General features: G+C 40.3%; 1 protein-coding gene across 2 annotated transcripts in view; it reads left to right on the top strand.

Annotated features, from left to right (window-relative positions):
- Positions 1–12,783, top strand: part of LOC124609627 (flightin) — a 63,753-nt gene extending 50,970 nt beyond the window's left edge. For both annotated transcript variants that reach the window (XM_047140089.1, XM_047140088.1), the window contains one exon: positions 11,458–12,783. In XM_047140089.1, coding sequence (XP_046996045.1) covers positions 11,458–11,665 — 208 coding nt within the window. In that variant the 3' untranslated portion in view covers positions 11,666–12,783. The remainder of the gene's footprint in view (positions 1–11,457) is intronic.
- Positions 12,784–13,035: the final 252 nt, after the last annotated feature.

The raw sequence follows: 13,035 nt of genomic DNA, 5'->3' as shown, positions 1-13,035 counted from the left end.
AGCATTCATATAACTTATTTGCCTAGGTGGGCAATGGATCTACCTTCTTCAGTGCGGATGCGCTAGTACATCAGACGTCCTCTGGGAGTCTCAGCTTAGCAAGCAAGGAGAACATGGACAGGGTTCAAATGGCTCTGAGCACTATGGGACTTAACATCTGAGGCCACCAGTCCCCTAGAGCTTAGAACTACTTAAACCTAACTAACCTAAGGACATCACACACATCCATGCCCGAGGCAGGATTCGAACCTGCGACCGTAGCGGTCACGCGGTTCCAGACTGAAGCGCCTAGAACCACTCAGCCACAACGGCCGGCCATGGACAGGGACTGGGGATAGATGGTGCTCGGTGGGATTGGGGGTCGGCCAGGAGGTGTGCCGAAATAGTCCACGCAGTAGCAATAAACACTGTGCCGGGGTGCCGCAAATGGTTAACACACCTGCCTAGTCAGCAGGAGAGCCCGGGTTCGAATCCTAGTCCGGCACACATTTTCACTCATTGCCACTGATTCAGCGTCAAGTCCCAATGCAGATGACATCCCTGGTACCTCCCCCCCCCCCCCTCCAACTTCAATTTAAACCTCTTTATTGGCTAACTATATGAACCGCCGACTACCAGTCCCTTCTGTGAAAACCACACATCAATAGCACTTTCCATTCCCGCAATATCCGCAATATTTGCGGTGCAAGCTTTAGGTGATTCACCCTGTATAATTTATAGATGTTTCGTGCACATTGGCCGATCTGTGATGAATTAAAATCAACTGCCGCTTTGAGTAGGCCATACAGTTGCGAAAAGCAGAATTCGTAGAATATGCTTTCTTAGATAAAATGGTACATACAACGGGCTTTCAATAAGTAATGCAACACACTTTTATGCACCAATTTCGGTTACAAAAATTGCAGAATTTGTTGTGGGACATTCCCGCTTCAGCCCCTGTAGTTTCATGGAGTTCTAGTATGTGGCAGCGCTATACATAGTCTGCAAAATGGTGTCTGTAGTGAAGCTCCAAGAAGAGAGCTGTCATTGAGCTTCTTTTGGCGGGAAACCAGAGCATCGCAGATATCCACAGGTGCCAGCAGAATGTCTATAGAGACTTGGCAGTGAACAAAAGCACGGTTAGTCCTTGAGCAAGGCGTCTGTCATCACTGCAAAAGATCGCGCAAACCTGTCCGGTCACCCACGTGCCGGCCGGCCACACACAGCTGTGACTCATGGATTGCTGGAACATGCAGACACTCTCATTCGAAATGGGCGAGACGTCAGAGTCAAACATCTCGCTGCTCAACTGGACATCTCCATCAGCAGTACTGACAAATTCTTTCACCAGTTGGTGTACTGAATGGTGTGTACCTTATGTCCTCCTCGCCGTCTAACAGAAGACGATACAGAGCAACGAAGAACCATCTGTGCGAAACTGCTTGCACGCTGCGAGGCTGATCATGACAATTTTTTGTCGAAGTTCGTCACAGGCGATGAAACACGAGTTCATCACTTCGAACGGCAATCCATGGAGTGGTGGCACACCACCTCTCCTCTGAAGGAAAGGTCTGAAGCAGCACCCTCAGCTAGTAAAGTCTGTCTTCTGGAACTCTGAATGGATCATTCTGCTCCATGTCCCCCAGCACGGTGCACCAATCAACTCTGAAGCATACTGTGCCACTCACAGCAAATTGAGGAAAAGACTTCAGTGTGTTCGTCGACACAAAAATTGCAAACGAAGTTCTTCTCCGTGGCAACACAAGACTGTGCACCCAAAAGGAGCTCACAAACTGTCATTCAACTCTTCTCCCTCATCCACCCTACAGTCTGTATGTCGCACCTTCCGACTTCCATCTGTTTGGCCCAATGGACGATGCTGTCTGCAGGAAGCAGTATGTAGGTTTATTGATGCAGCAAGATGTTGGCTTCAAATGGTTCAAATGGCTCTAAGCATTATGGGACTTAACGTCTGAGGTCATCAGTCCCCTAGACTTAGAACTACTTAAATCTAACTAACCTAAGGACATCACACACATCCATGCCCGAGGCAGGATTCGAACCTGTGACCCCAGCGGTCGCGCGGTTCCAGACTGAAGCGCCTAGAACCGGTCGGCCACACCGGCCGGCTGCAATATTCAAAAGCAGCTCTTGTGTTTACTGACGTCTTCAGCCTTTGTATGGCATCTCATGTGATGAAATAGTTTCATTGGTTTAGTTGTTATTAATTTTATGATCTATCATAATTAGAAACAATTTCAACTTTCGTAATATTAATCCCAGAATCAGGCTTGAAGTTGCAGTGCTCGCGATTTTTGTGGTGTAGGCTCACGTTTATTCATTGAAAAATATTATATTCGTCTTTCATTTCGTCCATCTTAGCTGCTACAGTCCTTTCTCCGTCCTTCAACCAAGAGCGCACGCTCCGGTCTCGGCAAAACCCGGTCCCGGTGGGCAGCCACGTGCACTCCTAACATTGCTCGACCGACGGCCGGCCGCTCGCTGCAGACTGTCACAACACTCGCCACCGCCTCCTGCTCTGCAGCCGGTCTGTCGTCATGTCGCACAATGCGGGGAGCGTTTTACTGTTTCAAATGTTTTCACAAGCACTTGTCTTCACTTTGACACCTTTCTGAAGTAGCTGTCTGACCCAAATAATACAGAATTTCACGGTCGCTACAAGTCACTTGAGTCAATAATCGTTCCGTAGACACTGTCCAGACCCATACATTCCAGAGTCGCATAATATACCATAATACATCACTGTGCAAACCCCTCTTCCATTACTCTGCATATCAATGACGTCATTCATTTAATGACAAGCTGGTACTCAACAGTAGCACGGCCATGAAAACGTAGGGCCACCAATCATGGACGAAAAGTTCTGACGCTGACGACTGTAGCTGTGCTGGCACCGATGTCCGACCAGAAGGCTTACTGTACGCTTGAGTTCAACGGTCGTAATCGGTTAATTTCTTCAACCCGTGAGAAACATGATGGGATTTAGTGTTTCCGAGACGTTTCCAATTGTCAACAGCTTCGCATCTCACGTGCAATCTCTCTGGTGGAACATTCACAAACAAACCTCTTTTGAAACCATAAATCCACAATGCGACAACAAAACTTCTTAGCTAGACACCACACAGAGCGCGTTTGTGTGGGGTGTCTAGATAAATTTGGCCTGACGTTGCCTTCTGTGTAACTGCGTTGTTTGCGAACAATGCAGTGAGGATAAATTAAAAGACCGTTCCTTGCACTGATTTGTTGTAAGAACACCGGGAAAGGTTCCTCAGTTTGGTAACCTATATTCGAAAATGTCGTGAGGGACTTCATAGTATTTTGTGTCTCGTCAGTCAGACATAGAGTTCCTAATCAGAGATGGTGACTACAATCTCTTGTAACTGAGCACTAGCGTTAGAATCACGAGCAAGCATTTTCTCTCTCGATTATTTCTTTTACCTACAGACTTCGGCCTTCAGACGTGCAAAGAAGTAACTCGTGAGTTGTCTTTGGGGACATGCAACAACGTTGCTGTGACCAGCCCAATGACCAAGATAAGTTTTTCTGAGATATGCTGCCATCTATCGTGGGGAACGTGGTTAGGGTAACCAGTACTCGATCGATGGGTTCTTCAGGGAATACAGATACCATGCACCACTAAAACAATCGTCAATAATAACTGGGTGAATGAGTTGTTAATCAATTATGTCACACCACACCTTTTCTGGGAAACAGCGACGACAATTATTTCTGTCCACTTTAGTGCTGACAATTCTTCTCATAAATAATTACTATTAAAAACAGTCTTGATCACGATTTATTTAACAAGGTGACCGGTTTCGACCACTACTGTGGTCATCTTCAGACCATTGAGTGGGTGATTCTCCAACAGAAAGGGGTTCCTACTCAATGGTCTGAAGATGACCACAGTAGTGGTCGAAACCGGTCACCTTGTTAAATAAATCGTGATCAAGACTGTTTTTAATAGTAATTATTTACAAGACATTGATCACTGCTGTTCCCGTAATGCATTCAAAAGTAATTCTTCTCATGTCCATGCTGTGAACAATCGGGTGGCCAAGACAAGAAACGTTGTGAGATAAACAAAAAATGGATTTTGGAAACTTTGAAATTAGCTATATGTTAATATCCCTGTATTTTCAGTGCTTTATAGCTTTTCAGTTTTTTTCGCTTACACTGCCCTACATTTCCTGAATGTTTACACGTCTGGATCGGGTGCACAAGCACTCAGAGTTTAAGTTGTGCTGCTGCAATAAACGTGTTGTTCGCAACGGAGTGTAAGAACTGGAGCAGTGGCGTTTACAATATTATTTTTATTGCCATTTGGCTAACGCCTTACAGCGATGCATCGCATTTGTACAGTGAAATTCGTAATGCATATTATGCTATACGTTTAGCTACTTACACAACTCAATAGGTCAACGACAAATAACATCAGCTGCAGCATATTCGAAGAAACCGCGCCAGCCCTTCCCACACTGATTTAGGAAAGCCGAGGTAACTGTGAATCTGCATGGGCAGACAGGGACTTGAACCTCAGTCACCATGCCTAAATCACTGTGCTACCGGTACATCACCAGTTAAAGCCAGTAAAAGTCAACTGACATGTTACACGATACGTGCTCTTCGGCGGTACAAAGACAGGGCAGGGCAGGGCGACGTGTCGCGGTAGGTGTTGCAACTTTCCTTCGGGACGCCTGTGGCTCAAATCCCCGACCCGCCACCCTGAACTACGTTTTCTGTGGTTCCCCTATCACTAGTGTCACAACAGACGAGTGCTGAAACCTATTTTACTAAACGGCTAACCCAGTGCACGGTGAAGTTGCAAGTTTGAGGAGCAACAAAAATTTGACTTTCAGCATTTCATACAGTTAGTGACTGAATTCAAAAACTTAAAACAGTGTCACAATCTAATCATTAAGAGGTGTAATCTTATGTTAAAGGGTTGAACACAGTATTACAGTTAGAAACTGTGCGAAGGTCTTGAGACAGCGCAACTCACGGTGTCCAGATTATCCAGACTATATCCATCCACTGTTTGAAAACGAGAGCACGAGAGACTTCCAAAAAGCTTTACACATAATTTCAAACCTTTCAGAAACTTTTTCTCGCTCACCCCCTACAGGAAATAATGAGAGGGAAAAAGTTTATCACTTAGCCGCCTACTACAGTTTCGCTTTTCATACAGTAAAACTTCAGCATCAAACATGACGTTTTAATTTATTATTTCTTGACTGACAGCTCTATTCGCAAAATATTTTGCAGACAATACCCACATATACCACTGAATGTACCTGGAAAGTTATCTTATTGTACGACATACAGTTAAGGAGATATGACATCATAGACAAAGAGATGATGATCTTTAAAACAGAGTGCAAATTATATAGATAATACTCATTCAGTATTTTATGACGAGAGTGCTTAGCTACTTCAAAAAAAAAAGTCAAACACAATTTCAAACCTTTTTGAAACTATTTCTTGCTTACATGCTAAACATCACAAAACACCCTCACTTGTAATCAGACGTTTGGAGTTGTTTTATGCATGGGGGTTCGATTCTTTACAGAATCGGGGGTTGTTGTTCACTGTTCGTTGTCTAAACGACCAAGCCCACACTACACCAACTGTTAGTGGCGTTAAACAGTAACCTTCACCCTTCATTTACACTGGACATTTTACACGAAACAGATAGATCTTAACCACAGATATATCTTAAATTAGGCTGTGGTGTTCTACTTCCGGGTAAATGACGTGAGCTAGAACTCTGCCATCAGTTGTCACAGGACTGCACATAGCTTATCTGTTCCTACTCAGCCCAAGTGCGTGGCATTTCGTTTATGGTAAAATATGAGTTGATTTAAGATCGCGTGGCTGACGTAATACTGATTAACTACGGGGCCCTTATTCACTAATAAGCACACGTTATTACACGTGTTTAAATGTTTTAGTTCCGTATAACATGCCAGAGGTAACGCTAATAAAATTTTGTTTTTCTGATACTAAGCACCTCGATTTTTGAGCCATTATCCGAGCAACACAATCAACATTACTCGAGATACTACCCCTCACCGTTGACCCTCTTCGCTTTATCCATATAGTAGAAAGGAAAAGCCAACATTTACGAATAATAATAATAATAATAACTCTCTTCATTATAAAAGTGGAATAAAATTGTTGGAACACTATCTACTCAAGTCCTGTGTACGTTGAAGCTCACCAAGTGACCAGTGTGCTCCTTCCTACTCTTGTTTTCACTGAATGTGCAGAGATTACAGCTGCAGATTTTTCAATACAAATACAATACGGCAAATACAACTGACAGTTGCCCGAAGTTGTAGGTGCTGACTAGTCTCAAAACTCATTAATTACAAGAGACGATCAAAAAGTTTCCGTTTGAAGGCGATGCTGCTGCATAAGTGCGACGTACGGCGGATTTATAAGCACAGACATGTAGGCAAGGGATTAGTGCGGCATTTGTCTCTGTCCGACGTGCGTGCGGTAAATGTGGAAACGTGAACTACGGCGACGTTATTACCAAATGCTACAAACAGGACCGACGTGCTTTTACTCTTTTCTTGGCTACCGAAGGACAAACACCTGATAACATCGACTGCAGAATGAATAATGTGTACGGGGCAGCATGTCTGCCGAAATCCACCGTCTTGCTCTCTCCCTATGTGATTATCAAGCCTTCAGTACCTTGAAGGATTGACGATGGCTGCCGGATGAGGACTGGCAGCAAGCAGTTACAGACTTCTTGACATAGCAGCACACGGTGTTTTGCCAAATGGGGATCTTCAAACTGGTGCGTCAGTGGGACCACTGGCTCCATTGCCACGGCTATTTTGCCCGGTTGGTATACCGATTCTGGACAGTACGGTCTTCAAACGGAAACTTTTTGATCACAATAGCGGCACTAAATGAGCTAGATTGTCACTGACCTTAATTCAGATGAATGGCTATCAGACTTTGGCACTACATATTCTGTGTGTCAGTCTGTTTCACTGTTGTGCGATCCATGTCGTTTGGTACCAGGGAACATTAAACAATAACTTTTAGGTGAGCTTTGTTTATCACGTAAAACAAATAATCTATCAATAAAACAGCGACGAGTGTTTGTAGTAATCCACAGCACACTACAGTAGAACAGAACATGTAAATAAAACTCTTTTGCCAATTTGTAAGACATAAAACGCGGATGCAAAAAAGCCAAATATGTCGAATATATTCTCCCGATCTTCGAATATACTCATAGTTTTATTGCAGGTATCTGGTATTCCCGATGCTTTAAAAATATTGTACACTTGTAATTCTAAACAATGTTATTCTTTTCAGTTCAAAACTGCTAACAGTTAACTTCCCCCTTCAAAACCGGGCACCATGGGTGTGGGATCCCTGACAGCATAAGACCCATAACATGTCTACACATATAACCTGCCTCTAATCCATCTCCAGACACCACTGTAACTGACTGAAGGATATCATCAATAACAGAGGTAAGTCCTTGAAGAGGCAGCATGTTAGTTGTTACCAACGTGAGAACAGGTGGCTGAGGACGTAAATGGCCTGTTAGGCTTACATTACCAATTTATTCCCTAATAACTCCACACATCTAAAATTCCCACAATCATTCAACAAATACAGTATGAGATCTACCACAGATACTGTCTTAGGTCTGTGTGTACATAACTGTAAATCTTTTCCACGTTTTAGCCACACTTTTGTGGAACAAACTACTCAGTTAGCTGTGTATGCTCCAAAACCATGCTGCATTCAAGAGAAGACTGATTCTTCTCCTGATATCATCCTTGTGGATCCCCCACAGTTAATTCTTTCCATACTGCTATCATGTCATCCTGGTTGTATAGTGTTACTAACATTTGTAATGAATGTTAAACTTTGGAAAACAAAGCCTACTTCAGGCAATGTTAATACAGCTGGCATTACTATAATAATTATGTTCACTGTTGTACTATTTTTGTCATAAATATAATTATAATGTAAGTCATTTTTATATAGAGCTTACTGTTATCCGTGTAGAGAGTAACAGCATATCTGAAGGCTCTAATCTTTCTATGCAAAATAAATGCGTAAACTGCATCTCGAATGATAACATCATTCCTAATCTCTTTGAATCCGGTGGAAACACTTTACATTCTAGCCAACATTTGAGAATTTCAATAGGAATAACTTAGTGACACAAATATGCATTCTGTTTCATCAACTGAAGGCAAAGCCCCCTCAAACACATCCCAGCAGACTTTTTATATGGGTGCTGTGAATGTAGAAATCGACTGAGAACTTCCTTAACACTGCTTCAGGTTGTTAAATAAAAAAAATTCCACTAGTTATAAACATTTTATCGGTGTATTTCAGGCATGGTGAATCATCAGAATGTCAGAAATAAATTTGATATAAAGCATCATGTCAAGTTTGTTTCTGATATTCTGATGATGAACTATATCCGAAAGACATCAATAAAGCTTTTTGTAACATGTGGGTTCTTGTTATTTAGTGACCTGAAGCAAAGTTAAAGGTATGCTCAGTTGACTAGTATATAATGGTTACAGGCTTCATGTGTGATCATGTGTAGCAACTTAAAACATAGGGACTAAAGCCAGAAATGTACTTCTTGAGCATACCCATTTCCTGCCATTCCTCTTGAACTGTTGTAGACAAACTGTAGATTCTTCTTCTTGCTTGCCCTATACACAGCCACTGACAGTCTATGGAAGTAGTCGTTCTGCAAGTAATGTGCCAGGTATCAAATTAAGTCTTCCTATGAACTTCTCCTCACACATCATTACCAGATAAACTAATTCTCTATCCCTTAGGAGACTTATACCTACCTGTTCTGCTAATTGGTCCTCAATCTCTAGATTATATTTGACACTAACAAACTACTTTTGTTAACAAGCACTCTTTTCTCCTTTATAAGACTACTTCTTGCATATTCCTAGCTTTTGCCACTTAGTATAAACATTTTTTCTAAGTAATAGAATCCACTCATTTCTATTGCATATTTTTCCCCAATGTTAAAGTTAGGTAGGTAGTATTGTCTTTTCTTCTACCTTTCATTACTTTTACATCACTATTCTTTAACGTTAATTGAATTTTATGCCAATGAGTATATCCATTGAATTTAGTGCATGCAAAATTTTTTCTGGCTTTCAGCCAGGATGTACAATGTCGTCTGTGAACCTGAATATCAGTATTTGTCTCCCTTGAATTTTTATTCTTGTTACCTTTGTGCCTTATTTTTACCTTCCTCAGATTTTCATAAATTTTACTTTAGTTTACAGTAAAGAATATTGTCTCTGGCTCAGTGGTGGCTCACAATTATACATTCTGGGTGTCCACAAATTTTTAGATTCAGATAAATTTGAGAATGTGAAATTAATATCACCTGCTGTATAACAGTTATGCTTATCAACAAGTTTATACAACTACAGGCACTGCCAGTAATAATAATAATAAGATGTGCAACTTATCTGACAAAAGAAATTATTGCTTGTGGATTTTCGTTGTTTTATGCATAATTAATGTGTAAGATTTCCTAACTCTGTTTCACATTTTTGTATAAACGAGAGTTTTCATGCTTTTCCACTCTTTCAGATACATGTACAAGACCCCCTAACAGATGAATTAGTTCACAAATTTACTTCTGGGCTGAAAATCAGATATTCTTGTTCTGCACCCACAGAACAACTTGTTCTAACTGTACACTTCTTTGTCAAATGTTAGCTTATAGTCATGCTTATTTGATTTCATCACTCTCTCAATCAAAGGATCCTTTCTTGGAGACCCTAATTCTTTGCAGCAAACTTTTCCTGGTAATTTACTTTTTTGTTCTCAGAATGAGACTTTCGCTGTGCAGCGGAGTGTGTGCTGATATGAAACTTCCTGACAGATTAAAGCTGTGTGCCGGAATGAGACTCAGACTTGGGACCTTTCAGGGGCAATTGCTCTTCCAACTGAACTACCCAAGCACAACTCATGACCCATCCTCACTGCTTTACTTTTCTGTTAGCATTTAAAATAGATTCAACACAGTTCACGTTTACACTGCACACAAAATTCCAAACACAAACTACCATTTGTGGAAATGATTAAACTCAAGCAGTGACCAACATCGTCACTTGACTAGAATACAAATGAGGCACTGAGATCCGTAAGAGCCTAAAGCATACTGCTGTAGATCCCACCTTTAAGTGAATATCAGAGAAACTAATGATACAGCTTTCCATGAATTTTCATATACACAGTGTGGGTCTACAGCACAGATAAACCTGACTCACCATAAGATCAACAGAGTTCAGAAGCATGAATAAATGCTACAATCTCATAATCGATGGTGATGTGCTTTAGGGCCTTATGATTCACAACGTCTGAAATAGATTACTGTATGACAAAATTCATAAATTAATATACTATAACTCATGCAGAAACCCACAAAATAGATTTACTGTCAGTACACACAAAAAAAGGAAAAGGAAAAAAAAAGAAATGACCGTATGGCACTGTTGGCCGGGAGGCCCCTTCGGGGAAGTTCGGCATCAAGTGCAAGTCTTATTTCAGTCGACACCACATTGGGCGACTTGCATGCTGGTGATGAGGATGAAATGATGAGGACAACAGAACGCCCAGTCCCCGAGCGGAGAAAAATCTCCAACCCGGCCGGAAATTGAACGCAGGACCACTTGCATGGCAGGCAAGCACGTTACCACCCAACTAAGCAGGCGGACTGTCAGTACAAATTTAATGTGTACTGAAGTCTGATATAGTGTTACTATATAGTGAGTGAAGTAACATATCTGAGGAGTGTGCTACAATCTAGCAGGATTTATGCAGAGTGAATGGGGACAGAAATCTGTTGCAGTGTGGAACTTCCTGGTGACACTGACATAAACTTCCAGATGAGTGGCAAGAGCTAGATGTACATAGCATAACCCAAGCAATTTGTTTATCAACTCAGTATGTATTTGGCACGTAAGGCAATTACAAATAAATCTGCAAGTTGTCGAAAGTTAGGGTGTTCACATCCTCTTACTCAGCAGCCACCACTGCTCTGGCTTCACAATTGCCATGACACATCCTGTTGTTCCTTTAGTCTTTGTTCCTTTATAAGTGTAAGATCACAAACGTTTTGCGGGCTCTTCACCTTCTCAGATTTTATAGGCCTTGTACCTTCTTCTTCCTATGAAATGTAGAAATGACAACACAACTTATGAAACCAATATTATTCAGGAAAACAAATTCTTAAAAAAAAATTCAGTATGATTTTGGTATCAGATACAATTTTTTTAGCCATGTGTACATACTTATTTCAATTTGCTTTTTAAAAATATTTTTCATATCTGTGTAACTCCATAGCACTGCAGGAAGGCAATATATAACATACCTCTATACAGCATAAAGTATACGTCAATATTAATGTAATCTTTTACATTTCAGGTCACGTGGTATCAAATCTGATATTCCAAGACCACAGACGTGGGCCGAACGTGCTCTGCGTACTTATACTAACCCAAAGAAGAGTGAAGCTCTAGCTAAGCGCCAGAAGGATGTTGAACTCCTCAATAACATCCGTGCAAGCAACTTCCTGTATCAGTATCACACCAAGGACTATCTGTACAGAAAATATCCAGCACTAACACTCTGAATGCAAACAACATGTAGGTTTTTCATTTAAAGGATGCAGTACTATACAATAAAAAATTGGAGATTTAGAAATAAAATTGTAAATATGCATAGCAGCTCATTATTTTACAAGCACATAAAGAGTTTGTACCACTAAATAGAAAATCACAGAACAAAAACAGTAAATTCTGAAAAAGAAAATAAGAGATTTCTTTTGTTTTCATATTCACAAGAATGCCATTGCAGAGACATTATGGAGCGATACTTTGCTCAATAAGCTTTACAAAAAGTGTATTATATGTATTCCTAATAGCTATTTAACACTGCCAAATACACATAAGTATTCTGAGTTCTTTGTTTTCTTCATGCTTGGTATTCTAATAAAGCAAGCTTTTCAAAAGGGAAAGACAAAGAAATCATATTGAATCTATTTTCTCATATAAAGTGGGAGAAAGAAGAGCACAAATAAAGATATCTTTGTAAGAAGCAAAGAATCACATTTTTTTCCTTGTGCAGCATGTTCTTAAAATAATCTAAGTACTGCTTTTTAGACACAGCTAATTTTTGACAGATAAGTGTAGATCTCATAAGGAAAGACATATTTTTGAAAATTAAATACTCAATGACCTGTTTCCTCTGGGGAAGCAGGGTCTTAATTTTAGTGTGTACACCAATTAAAAATATTGCTATCTCATATTAAAATACTGCACTTTGGCAATGTTTTCTGATTTGATGCATTTAGTATTATTGTTATTAGACACTCAATAAAAGACATTAATTATTAAGTTTGACTCTACACTGAGATCAAATAATCTGTTTAACCTCGGTAATCTCCGTAATCAAATTAATGCAACAAACTGAAAATTAACCTGATTTTCATGACAAAAACTGTTTACACACATGGTTAATATACTGTTTCTCTTGCACACTGTGTTTCATGTGGTTGGATAAATTGTTCATATTTTCTGTCTTATTATCTTACTGAAAAATTTTCATATTTATATTGCTGTAAAAATTTTATGTAGGCCTGTATTTTCTCAGTGCTTTTCAAACTACATGAACATGTCATAACATCAATATAGCTGTATTGTTTACAGTTCTCATGAAATTCAAATAAAACTACAATCATTTCCATCAAAACCTTTCTGTTTTTGAGCCATTATCAACACAAAGCAATGTAACATAAAGACAGCCTAATTTTATGTTACATCAACATGTAGGCTGTCCCAGTAAAACTTAAAGTTAAAAGAATGTAATATAATGGAGGGTATAAAAAGGTTTTTTGAAGCAACTGTATGTATCATACAATTGTATAGCCATACACAACAACAGAGATGTCAGTTGTTGCCATAGGGCTTGTGTCAACGTCCTACGAAGTGTATCATCGCTTCA

The sequence above is a fragment of the Schistocerca americana genome, chromosome 1, assembly GCF_021461395.2.
Source record: "Schistocerca americana isolate TAMUIC-IGC-003095 chromosome 1, iqSchAmer2.1, whole genome shotgun sequence".
NCBI classification, from domain to species: domain Eukaryota; kingdom Metazoa; phylum Arthropoda; class Insecta; order Orthoptera; family Acrididae; genus Schistocerca; species Schistocerca americana.
The sequence above is the reverse complement of the archived record's forward strand: the minus strand, read 5'-3'. Positions and strand labels throughout refer to the sequence as shown.